Source organism: Metopolophium dirhodum, chromosome 8, assembly GCF_019925205.1.
Source record: "Metopolophium dirhodum isolate CAU chromosome 8, ASM1992520v1, whole genome shotgun sequence".
NCBI lineage: Eukaryota > Metazoa > Arthropoda > Insecta > Hemiptera > Aphididae > Metopolophium > Metopolophium dirhodum.
Genome location: NC_083567.1, coordinates 5,148,716 through 5,169,678, shown reverse-complemented (window position 1 = coordinate 5,169,678; position 20,963 = coordinate 5,148,716). Strand labels below are relative to the sequence as shown.

General features: G+C 38.0%; 1 protein-coding gene across 2 annotated transcripts in view; it reads right to left on the bottom strand.

Moving 5' to 3' along the window:
• The window catches only part of LOC132950186 (GATA-binding factor C), a 59,933-nt gene that overhangs the window by 20,965 nt on the left and 18,005 nt on the right, over positions 1-20,963 (bottom strand). Inside the window, exons 3-4 of one of the 2 annotated variants that reach the window (XM_061021461.1) lie at positions 12,032-12,940; positions 4,554-4,699 (exon numbers count right to left, since the gene is read on the bottom strand). In XM_061021461.1, the coding sequence (XP_060877444.1) occupies positions 4,554-4,699; positions 12,032-12,940 (1,055 nt within the window). The remainder of the gene's footprint in view (positions 1-4,553; positions 4,700-12,031; positions 12,941-20,963) is intronic. The other variant, XM_061021462.1, reaches the window with a different exon arrangement.

The following is a 20,963-nucleotide window of genomic DNA, read 5'->3' as shown; positions in this document are numbered from 1 at the left end:
TCGTAAATCAAAACTTGGCCCAAGGCCTTTTGTATATATTATTATATATAGGTGTGATTTCGCGCCATTTTTCGATGCTCAATAGCGTATCATAAAGTATATTATGCGTGTCGTAGCGATGTATTATAATTGTTGTTATTATTGTATAAATTATGCCGAGGAACGCCGAAAAGTAAAAGCGGACAATGGGACGCGCCGGGCAGAACGGACGGACCGCGGGCGAAACGCACCGGAACGCGCCGGACGAAAACCGACTGCCCCATCATCGCACCGCGTCCAGCCGGAATATGGAAAATTATGTTGTTGTGTTGTAGAGATGGTGAAAATCGCGAAGATTTCGTTGCCCGACGATCGGAACAATTAATATAATATATTATTATACATCGCGCGGTGTGTAATTAAATGCCTATTATCGTCGCCGCCGACGGACGCGGACCAATTGCAGTGACGTAATCGGCGGAGAGTTTATTTGCGCTACGAACGAAATGAAATAAAATAAAACGGCCAAAGTGTGTAGAAATTGAATTGTTTGGACCACTGGTTCGGGTGAAATCGGATTATCTCCCCTTCTCGCGCGACCAGCTAATATACTTTACAATTCTTCAGCATAAACATTTATATGTATATACATATAATAGTAATATGTTGGTTCGGTGTAACGAAACCGTATTCACATATGTGTGAAGTGCGCAGTATCAGTGGCCACAGCGTATAAAGCACGACTCTGTTATCATTTACACTATTTATATTTATATACTAATGCGTGTGTCGACTGTCGAGAAATGTTGATAACACTCGATTGGCTCGATTGACATGCGCGGTATAATATGTTCCGTGGGGAGTGTACCACCGGGACGTATAATATGCGTTTTTAAACGTGTACAATATAATATGATTATTTATCCGGTGCCTAATAGGCCTCATCATAATATTATTACAATATTAATCACTTATATATTTATATACAGAATGAGTAAACTAACCATAATCGCTCTTATTTTTTTTTTTTTTTTTTTATATGGGAAACGTCGACCATCGTCCACTTTTATTACACAAAAAATTATTATTAGGTTATACGATTCGATGTGACTCGTGATAAATAATCAATATTGCGGATTTCGAGTGTTGTACCTATTATATTATTGTGTCGAACTATAATAATTCACGTGGAGCTTTAACTAATATACTTTATTGCGGAGAGAAAAAAAACTGATTGAACTTTTTCATTGAAAACGGATCGTTCGGCCGCCGGTATTATAGTGCATTTAAAATATTATTTTAACGTTCGCCGCAGTAACGCTCGCGATTGCGGCGGGGCGAGAGGGCCCTGCAAAACTCAAAAGAAAAACGAAAACCATACTACGCCCGAACGGCGACGATCATATTATAATAATATATTATATTAATATAATACTCCTATATATACAATATACATACGTTGTATATCGTATATATACCGTCTGACACGAGTGCGAAAATAAAAAATAAGAACGGAGGAGGTGCGGCTGCAGTTATACGCCGACGGTAATAATTCATATTTTCGGATACTATTTATTCCATATTATAATATACGACGTTACAATATATTATATTATATAGGTATAGAGACACCCGAAAGTGTTGTGCAGTGAGCGCGCTTTTCTGGCACGCGATATATATTATATTATATATACTTGCTCAGCTCCAAACACGATGTAGCCGACCGTTATGTATATAAACTATACACACACACAAAATATCGTGTACACGTCCCCCGTAAGTCCTATATATATGTGTGTGTGTGTGTGTATAGCGCAGCGGTGCTCCCATTATATGTAAATTCGGTCGGCGGCGGTCAGGGGAAGAGGAGGCGGTATATAGTAGGTCGGTCCCGGCCGCCGTAGGTTTAACCGATATCGCGGCGTATTATAATATCATATATTATTACGCACGTATGGAACACTACAAAATGAATAAAAAATTGTATATAAAAATATATAATACATGTTATTATGACTATATATTATTTACGTATATAATATTATGCGTGTGCGTGCAATAGCGAAAAAACGCCGACCGAATGGTGACACGGCGAGACAAATTTGTACGACTATTATAATACGATGATATAAATATAATATATTATTATGTCGGGCATACTATATATACCTCGTGCTCCGACCAGCGATCGTACGATAATAATAATAATAATAACAAATAATAACGCGCTCGACTCCGCCACGATATAATATGTATTTTTTATTATTATATAAAATAGGTTGTGTTCGAAAGATGTTTGTACCTATAGTAAATGTGTGAGAGAAATTCTCTACACGACATTTTCGGTTACGGAAAAGAAATCTATCCAGTTATATCTGTATTATACTTTTAAACAAATGATATTGTGTATAATTGTTAGAAAAACGAGCGTAAGTACGATCATAGGTGCATGCAAACTTTTAAAGCGAGTTTCGATGAAAATCCTATGTTTGAATTTTTTTTAACGAAATCCCCACGCGCGTGTTATACACATCCATCGTATATGATTATTAAACAGCACGACGCTTTATGTACGACTAGTCCGACGATTGGACGGTGATGTTGACTAATATAATATAATGAACAGTACCTATATTATATATACGCGTCAAATGATGGTCGCGAGGGGTAACCGACCGTGGTAACCGGTTGTTGTCGGGCACGAAAACACACGGAAGAGAAATAAAAAAGTAAACGGGGTTTCGAGCAAAGGGGACGAATTCGAACATGGCTACTCCCCGCGGGCCCAGCAGCTGTCGCCCCTCGTTTTTCGTACAGCTTTCCCACCGGCGCGCGACCGTGTAAAATACATAGGAAACGCAGGGCTATATAATATATATATAGAGACAGACAGATATACAGGGGGACTATATAATACACACACGCAAACATAGAAAAAATATATGTATTATAATATATAGTCGCGTATACAGCGTGTTAGAAGGAAAAATCAATATAATATACGAATATAATATATAGGCGGTCCCGGCGCGGTGACGGTTCGATTTCTACACACCGAATAGTATAGCGCGATGATTACGTTTGCTTTTTTTAATTTCCGTGGTTTTTGTTATGGCGTATTTGTGTGTGTGTGTGTCCACCCTCCTCGCGATCGCATATTTTCGAGCTGTGTAAAAAAAAAATATATATAATTGTATACAATATAAAACCGTAGTTTGGTCGATATACGCCACACGCCGCCTTCGCCTTCGCCGCCACCTCCGACACTGACAGTCGCGCTTCACCCGATAATATATTATTATATAGTAGGTGAGGTGCGACCACGAAAACATATAATAATTCTATTACGAGATAAATCGAAATATATTAAACACACATCGAATCAGACGCACTGCCAAGTATATTATGTACAAGACGCAATATTATAATTTTCTACCGTCGGCATGATCGTTTTACAAAAGTATGATATGAAAATGTTATAACTTATAATCATATCATATAAGCAGGTGGCGGAGGGATGAATTTTTCTCGTAACGTTTTTCCCGCTTTTTTTTTTTAGATACGCACGACCGTCGGGTCGTTACTCGTATTTAGAATACCGTGCCATGATACAGCGCATAACATTAAATATTTTAAATTATACTTAACAGACGGTTTATTTTAAACTCGCGCGCGGACAATTTATTCATAAATTCAACATAATTTATATGTATATAGAATAATATTATATAATAGGAAATAACATATTGCGCGCGTGTGTGCGTGTGTCGCTCGGGGGGATAGTGGGAGATATATTACAAATTAGGACCTTGTTTTTGTCGTCCGGCACGTGGAACATGAAATATTGTTTGAATAGAACGAATTTACATTTTTTGCGGACGGCAAAACAGACGTAAGTCAGTCAGTTATACAAACGCATATTATGCCTGATATGTATTATTGTCGTTAGAGAGTATAATACCTATATATGATACCCAAAAAAGTATATTATACTGGAAGAAATAAAAAACGTCGGTAAATACGATGACGACCTTCGTTAGAGCTGGCACACGTGGGTCGGCGGCGGGCGAATTCTCGTAAAATTTCGTCGCGTACATTTATAATAAATAATTTAATATAATATAGCCACATAGGTACCGCGCAGACCGGGCAGCACCATAATAATAATTCGATAAAACTGTACCGGATCGATGATATCCGTGGTGTGTCTCTCTTCGTCGACCGTCGGGTATTTTTTTCAAACATTTTTTTTCGTCAACCGTTCGCGTCTAAATTCCAACGCGATTTCTCGGGGTCGGGGTAAATTTATATCATATTATAATAATATAATATACATATATATATAATATAATATATTGTACCTATATATTAAACATAATAATATGCATACGCGCGGCAGAACAATAATTTCATTGTGCACACACACACACACACACACACACACACACACACGCGGGCTTGCGCACGCGCACGAGCGCACACTATGATATACACGCGAGGAGCTCGGGCACATAATATAATATAATATAATATAACGAGCGCCAAAAGCGAACAATGGTGGCGATATTACTCACCAGACGTCTCTTGGGCTTAATCAGCGGCCGGTTTTGCCCGTTCATTTTATAGTAGAGGCCACACGCATTACACAGGTAGTGTCCGGTGCCGTCTCTCCTCCACAATGGAGTCGACGTGGCTCCGCAGTTCACGCACTCTCGTCCTTCTGCAAACAAACACACACAACGCGCACACGCGTGTAAATACAAAAAACTCGTGTATGCACAACATATTATTATATATATAATTATATTGATATATTAGTAGGTATAGGTACGCGTTATGATATGACAGCCAAATGTCCCGAATCCACCACCAATCTATATATACATGTATGTATATGGGGGTACTCAGTGGCGTAGCCAGGGGGGGGGGCTAAGGGTCTATAGCTCCCACCCCCCATCATTGACTGTGTTGACCTTAGAATTTTATCAAGATTGATAAAAAAATAAAAAGTGTATAAAAAACGACATATTTTATTTGTATATTTATCCCCCCCCCCTTACAAAATGTCTGGCTACGCCACTGGGGGTACCTATAAGTGTCGTATAGTATACGATAATATAACATGATGCACGTTATTATAAGACCCTCGGAAAAGGAGATCTGCAAGCACGCGTGGCACACAATTTTTCGTTTTTTTTTTTAAATTTTGAAAACGACCGACGACAGAGCAGTAGACCTCCCTATCCGCGGGTGACGTGGGGTGGAGTATATAATATTACCAACAATATCGGTATTACAATAATAGTATTTATATAATAATGGCGGGTAATAATATTTTATTCTCTTGCAGATCAATATGACAGTGCAGGGTCGATTAATTCAAAATTTTGTCGTAGGCAACGTTTTAAACCCTTGCATCATCAAAATATTGAACCGTGCTTTCTGTCGTTATTGTATACCAGCTATAATTGTGGCATCAGAGATTGACTATAATCGTAGCATCATATTGTATTATACATATAATATATTATATAGGATGTATTTGGAGGATTTGACAATTTTACACTAAAATTGCACATTTTATAAACATAAATATGTCATATCTTCCAGATACATTCTGGCAGATACATCGGCACAGCAACAGCAATATTGTGAATATATATTATTATACGCGTGGTTATGTTATAATATTGTAATATATTAATATTGCAGGGCGACTCCATAGCGATCTTAACGGATTATTCTGTTAAAATATATTACCATTGTGGTGTTCTGGCGGAGAGAGTGAGTGATAGATGAGAAGGATCACGCACACGGCGTGCGGCCAAAAGTCAAAAAAAGAATTCTTTATCATTATATTTTTAAAAATATTTTAATTACCAAAGGTGTGACGGCACGTCGTCGCGCGCTGCCATATTATCCGGAGGAGGAAAAAACCGTTTAACCACACGTCGTGCTAATGCTGCGCCGATATAGGTAATAGGTATTATATAGGTAAGATGCATGTAAGCGTTTTGCAGTGTGAAAGCCAAAAAAGAAACGGAAAAAAAAATTTCCGAGAAAAAAAACACTGGCACCCAACGACCTCGTCTCGAGCGCATATATATTACCGCAGCTATATTGTACATATTATTAATAGTCTGATCTAGGTAAATGCGCATATACAATATAAGTATAATATATGCCTACACTTTGCACCGGCGTTGTTGTGTCTTAGCCGTTGGGACGTTGACGAAAAATCCCTTTTCTACATTACATACGCGTACATAATATATATATACGGTATAATACCCACTCACGCTCACACACATACTATATGGACACGAGCGCGCGTCTATATATTTATCGTATTCGATTTCACGTTATAAGTAGGCTGTTTCCATATTACATATACTGCACACCGCTGCTGCAGCAGCAGCAGCTCCTTTCCAAATTAATAGCCACAATATAACCCGGCACCCGGCCATTATCTCGTCCCGGCATCACGAACTCCTATATCGCTATATAGATAGATACTTACATCTATAATGTACACACGTATTGTGGGTAATTACGCGCGCGAGAGAGCACACACACATACGCGTATAATATTCTTTTTTCGTTATTTTTTTTTTTTCACCAACTATCGTCCCAGAGATGTAATATAACGCTGCGGCAGTAGTTATAATAACACACATGTATATATATAATATGCGTGGATCTCTCCGCAGTCTCATTTCGAACTTTTGCAACTCTACCTATCTATATATATATATATATATATATTATATACATAGCTACCTACACGTGCACGCGGTATACTATTATTATTGCGACTGTACCAAAACACTAATAACAAATTTTTTTTATAAGTAAATAACGGAACGGGTACCTATATGGCTATATATATTATACTACATGTGTACTTACCTATATACGGCTATATATATATATAGGTACAACAATGTATAATATAACGCTTCTATATATATGTATAATGACGAAAAGAATATAAAAAAATGATAATAATAATAAAATAAATAATAGGTACAACGACGACAACAACTGCGCGATGTACGCTATATATACGCAGTTCGTGATGCGTGGGCACTAGAAACGACCGTCGGTATGTAAATTTCACCGCTAATTAGACTGTATAGCGTATCATTACCCGGAATGCCCATTGGAATAATATACGCGCGCGCGCGCGCTCGCACTCACTCATACACACACACACACGTATGCATATTTTATACACACGCGTGTATCGTGTACGAGTTGCTGCCGGCACGAAAATTATATTGCGCGCGCGTAATACCCACATGTACCTATATGGGTACACGTCCTACTGGGGCGCGCGAGTACGATATTATAGGCAGGTTAGGTCTTTTATATTATTTCATATCATTTTTCGCGAGGGTCGTCGTCGTCGTCGTTATATTATTAGCTGTCAACCGAGTGTACGGTCTGTGTACATGTATACGCGATGAGGTCCATTGTTGTGTATATGTAGAAAAGATTTTATTTCCAATCTTCTTAAAAGATATTTTATACCCGGCCCCGAAGAGTACCCTCTTTCGGAATTGATATTTCTCTCTCTCTCTCTCTATGTATACAATATAATATATATATATAGAAATAATAAGTGTGTTTACGGGCAACTGGTCATTTGGAAAATTGAGTTTTTAACCGATCCCCGACTGTGTACACGCGTACTCACACACAAATGTATATTTAATATATAGCTAGCTTGTATTTAAGGGTCAACCGACCAATAACGAAAAGAAAAAACCGTTATCGCGCCCCTCGTGCAATTCAATCATATAAATATAAAGATATATCTTGTGTGTGTATGAAATTAGTAGAATAATTCGAGAAAAATGACGGCTGACCCAGTTTTTGTTTTTAACAACTCGACTGGGTTTAAGGGACGATAAAAATTGTATATTATAAAAAAAAAAGAAAACATAATCCGGAGGATCGTAAAACGCAGTTGGTCGTAAAATGACGTCGATCGCTGCTAAACCCGACAGCTAGAGACTATAGTATACGCACATGATGTATATATTAAATAATATATATACCTATATAGACTGTCGAGGGAACGCTTATAATTTTTTCTGGAAAAAGGTCATGTGTGTGGGGGGGGGGGGGGGATAGGGATGCGATAAAATTTGATACGGCGAAATTCGCCCTGGCACAGAAACGACGATAAGATATTCATGAAAATAAAAAATGCAGTCTCGTCTCGTGAAAACGTGTCACTAAAGTGCAGGCGTTCCATTATCGTTTCGTCCACTGCGCCAGGGGTACAATATAGGTATTATTACTATGATATCGAACACGATCTCTTCTATATGACGGATATATCTGTGCGCGGAGGATCGATTTAATGACGAAGATTTATTAATATCACGATCGCAGCGTGCAGCAGCGCTGTTACGGTCTCTTCTCCGCAGGAAACGGATTGGAGCGCGCCTGCGCGTTACGTAGACACTTATATCTAGTAAATTATATATTATATATATATATATATATATATTATATATATATATTATAAACCATATTATATATACGCACCGCGTATACCCAACTCCGGGCCAAGGACTCATTTCAACCAAAACTCGAGCCGAGGTCGTTTTTGTACTATTTTTTTTTTCTTTATGCATGCGCGCGCGAACTTAACCCAATTACATACATATTACCTATATACTAAAATATAGAATAGAACATTATTGTTACACAAAAGCGTTAATAGATATTTAACAACAATGCGAGCTGCAGGGATCAGGAGCGCCATTTGAAGGGAGAAGAAGGACAGTATAACAATTTAAACGATATAGTTGGCCTGCGATAAAATATAAATATTTGTACACGATGCATTATAATATCATTAACGTAGCACTTTTTCATGCTCAAAAATCAAACTGTCAAGTATAAACTGCATCGCTGCAACGTAATTTAAGTTGGGGAAAAGTATGAGTATAAGTAAACAATTATAGTATATAATATTATGGTAATATGCGAGTGTATAAAAATTTACAACATTATCGGCCTCGTTTAGAATTGAAATGGCGCCGCTGATGAGCGCGAAAAGAATATATTTAGGTATATTATCAATGCGTCTCATTATTGTATTAATTTTCAGCAAGCGAAACACCCCTCAACCAAACGCCATGTTAGTATATTATCCTATTGTTGTATAATAATATATACCTACTGCGATGAGTGAAGAAGAAAGTACCTCTATACATTATAATGTATATAGGTTTCAAAGCGGAAGTATAATAATAATAATAATAATATGTTTAAGTCAACGGGGGTGTTGTCATCGTGCGAGGAAAAATAATATATTATTGTATTGCGTATACGTCTAATCACGAGAGCTGTAAAATTATGTTATTTACGTCGTATATGTTTGTGTGTGTGTGTGTGTGTAATGTCGGCAAATCGTTATGCTTCAGTCGGTATATACATTTATATGTATACCTTAGTATTATATATATATAAGTAGGTACCATTAACGTGCGGCCCGCGCAGCCAATATGGCGGCCGCTTCGGTGTCGCGTGGAGGTAACTATATATAATAACGCAAGTCGAAATGAAGAATAAAAAAACCGTGGTCAGCGTGCGGACATAAATAACGTCTATAACCGTATTTAAGCGAGTAATATAATAATATTTTCCCGTAGATATTCGAATTTATACGCGGTGGGTATATATTGTGCGTTATTTAAAGGTTTTATATTATATATTTGACACTAATTTATTGGTAAATAACTACTCTGTCAAAACGTTGACGTATCTACACACACGATTATGGCAAGCATGTTATACTGTAATAAGTACGTCTTAACCGATACAATAATGTTATATTATGCAGTACGGAAAAATTAACTGAGGATATAATAATATGATACCATGTGGCGCATTGGTCATCGGGTCCCGAGATCTACATTTAACCGAATAGCTGGCACACGACAGATTTCGAAAAACGCGTTTATCGTTCATAGAACGACCTCCTCCTTCTCCTCCTCCGTAAATATAATAATAATAATAATAATAATAACATTATATGATATTAAAATATGACGACGACGATGATAGGCCGATCGCGGGTACCTACGCTGTTGCTGTTGCAAGCAACCTTGACAAATCTATCGAGACGGGTTGATGACATTACGCGAGACTACGCGCACACGTCGTTATTATAACAGAATTATACGTTCAAAAGTTGTTCGATTCCGAGACATGCGAGAGGAAAACATATCGTATATAATAATATTATATTATATACCCACGTAGGTATGCGTATAGCAGGTTTATATATCATAATATTATACCTAAATGCACGATTAACTAATTTAGAGATTTTAATAGGAGACGACGCGACCAGAAATCTCTGGATTTTATATTTTGTGCCTTTTGTGTGTGTGTGTGTATGTGTAGTCGTTAATGTTGTTTGAATTTTTTTAAATAAACTATAGGTAAGTAATTATTTAATAGTCATCTGGGCGAGTAATAAAGTCAACAGCATAAATTAATTATCGTAATAATATATTATGTTAAAATAATACCGTATATGTTATATGGGTACGTAAACGAGTACCAGTACCTATTTCTTACTACAAATTAAAACTGTTCGAATTCGTCAGTTATTAAATGGAGCTAAAATAAAACGTATAGACAAACGTGTGTCATATTATTGTAAACGATTGCGTATTTCTCTTAAGGAAATTATATATTATTAATTTCCGTTAAATCGTCGTGGGGATTTTCTCGTAAATTCAAATCGTATGGTTATTGCACGTAGACGAGGACCTATGAAAAACACAATCTTCGTACCTGTACACGAAATCCTTGATCTGCAGATACAGATAAAATAATCCTTATGATCTCGCATACTATACACGCGTTTGTCTATATTGAGTACGAAGGTTTGAATGTCATGACCGAATAGACGTATAGACGCAGAGAATTTATGGAATACGTATAAAACGAAAAAAAGTGCATACGCTTTTGCGTCGACGGGAAAGCAATAAAAAACGATAAACGTGTAATTAATCTCGAATTAACGACCATAATTTGTGCGAATACGCTCGACCGCGGATATCCATAATAATTTGAATAGGTGAACTTATACTACAAAATGATTTATCGTATAATGTGTTTATATATTATAAATATTAAATTTATATAATACCGCGGTGACGGAATATTATAAGTAATTTATATTTATTCTGCATACGAAAATTGTGCAACGCGAAACGCCGCCGCACCCATAATTGTATTTATTTTTTGTTATTGCACGTGTTTAAAAGTCGAAAACACCATAGAGCAAGATCGGGTCGGCTATTATATTTATACACGACAAACTTGAGGTAAGATAGCTCGTTATACGATAACCGGTATATACAAGCTAATGTCTAATATTCAATAGGTACATAGGTTAAGTATACGAGTTATATAGTCGGGCGGCTGGAATTTTGTATTATTTATCTAATTTATATAAAACCAATAAACGGATAGTATAATATATATGTCACGGAAATATTGATTTTTGTTTTGCATTTTAATAAAACTTTTATAGCCCGACCTCATAATATACATATATAAAATATAGTTAAAGTAAGTATTAGTAAATATAATAAAATCGGTAGGTAGGTGGTATGTATATAAGGAGTGAAACTAAAGTATTGAGTATCTATAATATATTGTGTATACGTGAAGATAAGTTTAAACGAAAAATAATATTGGCCAAGTTAAAATATAATGTAAGCGTATAAATCATAGGTACCTATGATAGCATTGTAGCTGCAATATATTAGTAGTTAGAGAAGCGACTAACAGTGTTAGAGGAAGTTATGGTGTTATTTAGTGTATACTGTATATTATATAATAATATTATCGTTGTCATTATATATTTATATATTGTATAATATTATTCGATCTACACAATGTTATACAATTATATTATATAGTGTTATTGTATTATAATATACATATAATAGATCGTTAAACAGGCGGTTAATTATTGTTAGTATTATACGTGTCTGGGGCAAAATGGTCTTACCGGCGCTGGTCCTAGACTTATTTCTGGACGACGAGGACGAGGAGTTTTTCATGGCGTTGGTGCCGGGCGAATGGCATGAGGACGAGGGGTGTTTGGCGGGCGAGAAAACGGCGGGAGCGATGGCCGAATGGTGGTGATGGTGGTGGTGATAGGGATAATGGGTGTAGGACGACGAGGACGTCGGGGCAGCGGTGCCGGCGGCCGGTTCGTGTTGACCGCCGCCGCCGCCGCCACCGCCGAGGTGGTGATGATGGTGGTTCAGGTGGTACGCGTTAAACGAGGACGAGGCGGACGTCGAGCTGCCGGGCGACGTGGCGCCGCTCGACGACGAGGTACCTTCGCGCTGTTTGGACGACGAGCCACCGGCCACCAGCATGGACGGCTTCACGTCCTGGACGCCGACGCCTCCTCCTCCGCCGCCGCCACCGCATCCCTGATGGTTGTCCGGGTGCAGAAACACGCCCATGGACGCAATGGAGTAGGCGGTGGCCGCAGCCGCGGCCGCGGCCGCCGCGCTGTTCGAAGACGATGACGACGACGACGAGCTCGTGGCCGTCGTCGTGGCGGTGGTCATCGAGTCAGGCGTGCTGTCCTTGGGCGGTGTCGGCGGGAACGTGAACATTGGATGTCCGCCGCCGACGCCGCCGCCGTTGTTGTTGCCTCCTCCGCCGCCGGAATGTTGCATGTCTTTGGACGATGATGCGACCGCTGATGGCGAGTCGTCCTGCACCGTCGGCGACGACGAATACCAACCGCCGCCGGGTGACGACGACTGCATTTTGGTGTCTAACTGGTTGTTGCCGTTGTTGTTATTGTTATTGTTGTTGTTGTTGTTGTTGTTGCCACCGTTCAGCCAGGCGGCAGCCGGATGAGAGAAGTGAGACGGCCTACACATGTTTCTCGTTGATCCTGCAACATTACAATTTGACAAATCAGTACTTATGTTATACAGATTTTAAAATTACTCAATTTTAAGGTATTGCCAAATATAATATATGTTATTATGTCAAAGTTATTCAAGAAACATATGAAAAATCGTATAAGACATAATATTATATAATGTATAACTACATACTATTAGGATTATATCATAGAAAACTGTAAGTTAAAAATAAAGTAATAGTATATATATACGTGAAAACATTTGGGGGTTGTAAAAAGGGTTTATGATTTTTATCGCTTATCAAATCGCTGCATGTTCACAATTTATTTTTCGTTTACCACTGTCTAGCTGTCGTCGCCGATAAGACGCCCGCGGAAAGCGTATCATATTATACAATGTTATAATAATATTATATTATTCACACGTACAATACCGATGCGTATAAATGCATAATAAAATGCGCGGTTTAGCGTAATTTATGCGTTCCGCAGATCCGGCGCGACACTCAATCGACGCGTGCATATTAAATGCATAATACATATCATTATACAATATACGGGGTGACCCATTAAACGTAAGGCACTATCATTATTTCAGAAAACAATAACGTTTTTGGAAAAGAAATTTAATTCTTTTTAAAATTTTACTCTTTCGAATGACAACCGTACATTTTCAATTTCATATTCCGGAAAAGTTGTTTTTATTATTAGTATTTTATGTATTTAATGTTTAGAGGCGCAGAGGAGCGGAGTAGTGTGGACTAACATTTTGCGGAGGACCACTCAACTCAGCTCATCTAAACTTTAAATAATTTTAATTCAAAAACTACTCGTCCAAAATTCGATTTTTATGCATCGAAGGACTCCAAAAAAATATTCTGATTTGGAATAAGCATGCAAAAAACGATAACAATCCAGGTGGTAATTTAAAAAGTAAAAATATTAAAAAATTGTATTTTCAAAGACGTTAATAGATTTTGAAATAATATAACGATATAGTGTCTTACGGTGAACAGATCACCCGATATAATATACAGTGGTCTGCATTTAGGTATATTATATGGGCGCGGGCAGCCTCGAGATCTCCGTCTCTCTCGCAAAACTCAGCCGTACGGCACCAGCCGCGTTATACATATATACTATATACATATGTATTTATATATATATATATATATAGGTACTTATATAATATATAATATACATACACACAAAGTAGCTTGTACCTGTCAATAATACATCAGCCGCGCGCGTATGTGTGTTACGTTATTGGCCGTTTTTTTTTCTTCCGCTGAAATCGATTTATCGCGATGCCATTGCCCCTAGCCGCGCGTAATCGCAGCTCCACGCGCGCGCCATTCACTGTTTAGGTACACACCACCGTTTACGTAACGACAATAATAATACATATACTATATACAGGTATTATATTATTATATACACAACAGTAAGTGGCGTACATTATATACACGGCCGGTACAAATATATTGTTATACTTGTGCGCACACCTGTATACGACGACGACGACGATGATGATGCCCAGAGCGTTTGCAAAATTTCAAATGCATCTCGTCGCGAGAGGTCGTCACTATTATAATATGGTCACAAGTCTCCGTTTTCGCCGTCTTCAACCGCGGTGACCACATATAATATATGAAACCATAATATTAATATGTATAAACATAATTTACGACTGCACTATCACGTTTTAATGATATATACATTATTATGCGATCCGAAAGGAATAATATTGTCCCGCCGCCGTGTCGCGAACACTGCGTATATACAGGGTGTGCCAGAAACGTGCGTCGATCGCGGCCTCTGGCCCTCGTCCAATTACGGAAAATAATAACGACGGTATGACATATTATATACGCGCGCGCAATATTATATATTATTATTTGTGCGGTACGAGTGTACGCGACCTCTTTGAAGATGGGCGGCCACAGATAGAGGGCTGCTTTTTTATTCGTTCACACGCGCGCACGTATAGTGCACATTTCGAGGAGGAAAAAAAACGCAGAGATAGGAGAGTGAGAGGGAGCGGAGGAGGGCAAAGCGCGTGCGTTATCTACGCCATCGTAACGCTCTCGTGAAAATGCGACCAAAAGTCCGCGGCAGAGGACAAAACACGATTGCGCGCCCTTCAGACGAGCGCGCGAAACGTTTGTACAGTTGTTTAAACACCACAACGAAAATAATAATAATATGTGCCTTTGATGTGACCTGTGAACTCGTAATGACATTCTGTGCATATGTCGTTATCGCGAGCCGGTGGACGTGACGGCTATATATTATTATCAATAAAATCACTCCGTTAATATAATTAAATCTACCGCACAAAACGCGCTTCTCGTCGGTCCGTGATGTAGGTATGTTTAGTAATTTTACACCCAGAGGCAGGAAGAACAGTTTAATTTTCCCTCTGCATTGTGACTAGGAATATTTAATTTAATTCTATCATCGCAACATTGAAGATTGAGTTTGGATCATTTTGCATTTACGTTTATACGGTTCGTGTGTTTGTGGTGCTAATAATGATGATATATCGTATTATAAATCAACAAATTACAAAATATAATAGTATCTGTAGGAAATAAACGAATGGGAGTTATGAGAGGATCAAAACAATGACAAATATTATTTTAATATTAGCCACCCAAGGCAACTGCCCCCTGTTGCCTCCCCTCACCCCTAAATACAGCCACGAGTTTGACCTGAATTACTTTATAATCCATAACGATATCTAATAACGATAACATTATTATGATGATATTGTGTTACGCGAAGATTCTGTACGGTGAAGCGGGCGCACCCCCGCAGATCGTATGAAATCCTCGCCGTTTTCGTAACATCGGATTAAAATTGTTATTATTTTGAGTTCTGACCGCTCGATGTACGCGGCCGCCTCGGTGGTAATGTAATATTATTTCGGTCGATTAACCAACGATGCCGGACGGATTAATAAAAATAATAATATGAATATTATAATTCTACGAAAACGAGCAGCGTGTGTGACCACGCCACCATAAAATACTATTATATCACTGAGCGTACACGTCACATCGTGTTAAAAAATACGACGACTTCGTCATGTACGGCGGATTTCGTGTAAATCGATAAAATGTGTGTTTAGAAATTAATACCCGTGTCGCTTTGTTCGGGCGATCGATCACGTACACAACGGAACAACTATTTATGGACACCTCCCAATAACGTACACTTTAATAATATTATATTATATTGCAGGCACTGTATATTGAAAAACGAGTTCTCGCCTCAAACACAACTGGCGCATTCGTAATGCGAATATCATAATATTATAACGCGCGTTATATATTTTTAATTTATCGAATTTTCTAAACCACCTGTGCGTACTATTTTATATAGTATTCGAATCGTGTACCCGCGCGTAATGTGCGTGCATGTGTGTGTGTGTGTGTGTTGTGTGTGTGTGTATCGTGAACATTTTCTATATTATACACGTCTTTTATTACTCCGTTTCGTAATTAACCGTCTCTGCGCGCCGTAGCTGTATATTTCTTTTCCTTATCCAACGTATAGATAGCTATGTTTTTATGACAATAAAAATGCGTTTTATTATTCTTATTTCTTTTTTTTCCCCGTGTAATGGACTTTTATCATAGTATATATTATTATATTTATGTATAGGCGTAACTATAAGTACCCGCGTAAGTGATAGTAAAATCGAGAAAGTCTGGCGGGCAGTGTTTTTTTTTTATACATATACGCACTCATCGGGATTCTAATGATCATGTCGAAGTTAAAGACTACACAACCGCATACAAGGTAGGTAAATGTATTTTCGTGACATTATCAATCGTTTATAATATAACGGTTAACGGAATTTCGAAACGCGTCGCACATAATATAGATAGTATACTGCAGTAGTTATATTCATTAGCAGTGGTTATCCGTGGCGGTCGGTTACATATTATATTTAGGTGGTAAAAACGAACGAGAGTAAATTTTAATACGATGATAATATAGCGGCAGTATAACAATATTATGTATAGTAGATATGTGTGACGTTAAGTACCTACGCAAATAATGCATAATAATATTACGGATAATCCGTTTTTAGAATTTCGTTTCGTTATCGATTATTATTAAAGACGAGAAAAAAAATTAAATAATAACACCGGCGACCGGTGTCGGTCAATAATAATTTCGAGCAATACACGCTGCGGCTGTATTATAATATATACCTGAAGTAGTGTTTATACATTTTAATCTATATATGTAATAGAAAAAAAAATGAGAAAACAGGTGAATCGCTGCACCGGGCCTGCAATTCGGAGGTACCTCTAAGTATACGAGACGACTAAATATATACGCGTGCTTGGAGGTGGGCAGGTGAAGTCGGAAAATTGTCGCTAATGATGCGTCTTGCACATACACACATATCAAAAACCGTACACGCGTACGTCGTATAATAATAATGAAGAAGTGACGGTGTCGGTCCTACACGTACAACAACAAGAATAATAATAATAATAATAATAATACAATCATATACTCATAATATGCGAGTACAATATATATCCGTCGTTTGGTCTTCATTACGTGAGAAATTGGCGATTCAAAGCGCGGACCGGCGGCGTAGGATATATCGAGAAGAAGATGTCATGCGCCACATATTAAAAAGTCGTTTATAACTCGCGCGATATGAAGTCTAGTAATAAAAATAATAATATACTACCATATAACGTCTCGGCATATGTACAATATTATCGAGACAAAAAATATTCGAAAATAATATTAATAATACATTATGATATTAATGTATACAGTAAATAAAATTGACGAAAAAAAAAACCGTTCACACCAAAGCCGTCGGTTTTAAGGCCCGCGCGCACGTCTGTTTTCGAAGTATTATAATATACTTCTTACGTTAACGGGTATACTATTTATGTATATATAATATATTTAAACACGTAGATAGGTGTTGTACACGTGTGTCAAAAAACTATCAGCTCGCCACTGCGCGTCGGACACTTATTTTGGCTGTCAATTTACTAATTGAGTCTTTGGACGCGGCGCACAAAGACCGTCGTCTGACCGGACGGGTGCTGTTGGTGCTGCCGTTGAGCCGGACGACGTCGACGAAGACCTGCAGGAGGTGGAGCTGAGGTGAGAGAGAGAGAGAGAGAGAGAGAGAGACATTTTAGGGGGAAAATAATAATAATAATAAAAAAAAAGGAGCGTACAGTTTTGACACGCGCGCGTCACTCCCGAGGCCTCGGTCCATTAGTCAAATTAGCTACCGCCCGCCGTCGTATATATATAACCAAGTATATTATATACGGACATAGACACACACACGCACATATATACATGTAATATATTATTTATACATACATATTGTATGTGTCTGTAACGCCAACACTCGCCTCGGGTGCACGCGGAGAGAGAAAAAAATAATAATAATACCAAAACCGAACCCGTAATATATCACACCCCGTGTGTCTGAAGCAGGTCCCATGTACAACTGCATCAGCGCCCACGCTGTATACGCAGCATAGCATATAGCCATAGTGCTACACCATTGCAGTGCACATTATGATATCGTGTCAAATATACGCTTATAGTTAGGTAAGAAGAATTAGACTCGACGGCTGTTAGTACTACGCGTGGTGCAAGATAATAATGATAACGAAAATATGATAATAGTATAATATCATGTTTGTGATGAAACGAGCTGCAGGCACTCTCGCGACGATTATTGATAATATGGATTCTTGTATTTCTCAAAACAAAAATCGTTTCCACATAATTGATACAGCGCTTAAACATAAAGATAAAGGACAAAATAAAATAATAATTTCCTTTTTTACCGATCGAAACGACTTTGGTGGGTTTCGCATATTATTTCCTAATATACGAACAGAACACACACGCATATTATTATACATGCGCGCACAAAACATTTGTTTAGGAATTCGAAGCTGTCAAATGGAGAATGATTCGAACTTCCTGAAGAATAATAATTTGTATTCCAAACGCCTATGCGCTCTTTTAGACGCGCATAAACCGGTTGTCATATACCCCTTACGATCATGATATTATGTGTATACATAGTATACCTATATATAATGTGTTATTGGTCCGGCGTGGTTATTGTACATAAAATATAGGTACGGGTTTTATTATTTTTTTTTTTTTAATAATACCTATGGTTTTGTTTTTTTTTTCAACTACCTATGGAATTAATTCAGAGCTGAAAAAATAACTATACGGTCCAATGCGAATTATATTTTATGTATGCACGCATGTGATGTACCTACGTCAGACACACACGGTATTATAGCGTACATATAGGTACGGTGTGCACGTATATTTTGATAGTAATAAACTAATAACTAATAAGCGATTCGACTAGAGAATTTTGTTTTTGATTTCGCGAAGGTAAGCAACGCTATACACTGGAGAACTGCGCGTTTTCAGTATTGGTACTGCGAGCGGCGGCGAGGGTCTCCCATTATAGTGCGGTTGTATAAAATATTGTTGTAGCTACTATTGGCACCACCGAACGGGTAAAATATCCTTGAAAGATATTTGACAACAATAATGGAAAAAAAAAGTAGATAGATACCTAAGCGTCCATTATATTATGGTTTTTTTCAACGCGAGACAATAGGAAAAAATACGACATAATGTGTTTCGAAAATCAAAATACGAACTACATATATATTATATATATATACATCGTCGATGCGAACAAAAAAATGTCCTCCGCATAAATATTGCTCGTATAATGTATACCTATAAATATATATTACAAACCTGCAGTGCTAACGACGCGATGTTTGCAACTATAGCTGGGACGCCAACAATATTTTATTGCACACGAAATTTACTCGGATTTTACCTTTACATTTAAATCGGCGAACCACATAATTTTTCACTCAAATCAATATTATATGCTCGCACACACTGCACACGTGTTTTTAATGCGTACATATAGGTATTTGGCGCAGTTGTAGAGAATATAATATTATGATGCGCGTATAATCATAGAATGTCGGCACAACCCAATAAATAGAATACATAGCTTTAGAAATTAGACCATAATACATACAATTGGTTCCTATCGTGGGGGAAAATCGTCGACTTTTTCGGAAAGGCCGTTCAAACGATAATGACCACCACACGTCATGACGTAATCAATCAAATTAAATTCAACATTGCTCGTTTAAACCGAATATAAATCCGACCAATGCACTATACAGCGGGTTAGGACCACATAACGATATTTACCTTATTGCAAAAAGCGTAAAACATAATATTAGCCATAAATTATGTATGTGTGTACGAATTTACAATTCTACGAGTTCCGTCGGGTCTTGCGGGACACCACGTGCACGTGCCGTCACGTTCTACCGTAATAATATTATAACGACGTCAAAACGAAAGACGACCCCCCCCCCCCCAACTAGCACACCCCCCCGGGATGTGAATTTCGCGTATATTATACTCGAAACACGAGTCGCACACAAACGCACACACTTCGGTATGACACGCACACACACAGCATCTCCGGGCGGCGGCGGCGGCTGTGGCGGCGATACCTGTTTTATCCGGCGACTGCTGCAACTTACAGCGGTGACATAATTTTCAATTCTCCTCTTTTTATGTTTATTATATTTTTTTTTCCCGCCGTGTATACGTTTGTAATAATTATTAATGCGCGCGCCTATATGGTAGTAGGTATATAGGTATAATAATATGTGTGCAGTACGCGTTTATATATTATTATTATTATTATTATGTTCGTCGTGTCGGCCGAGTAACGCGCGCGACGGACAGAGAGAGGAAAGAAACCGCCGCGGCCACCGTCCGAAGGAAATAATAATAATAATAATAATAATATTATATTATTATATTATGAACATGCAAAGCCTACGCCCTTCGTGTTGGCGCGACACACACAACGGGCGCGCGGGCCAACCGCGAACCGCACGCGATATATTATTATTATTATTATTATTATGTGTATACGTATATGCCTGCGTGGCCGACAAACGTCGGG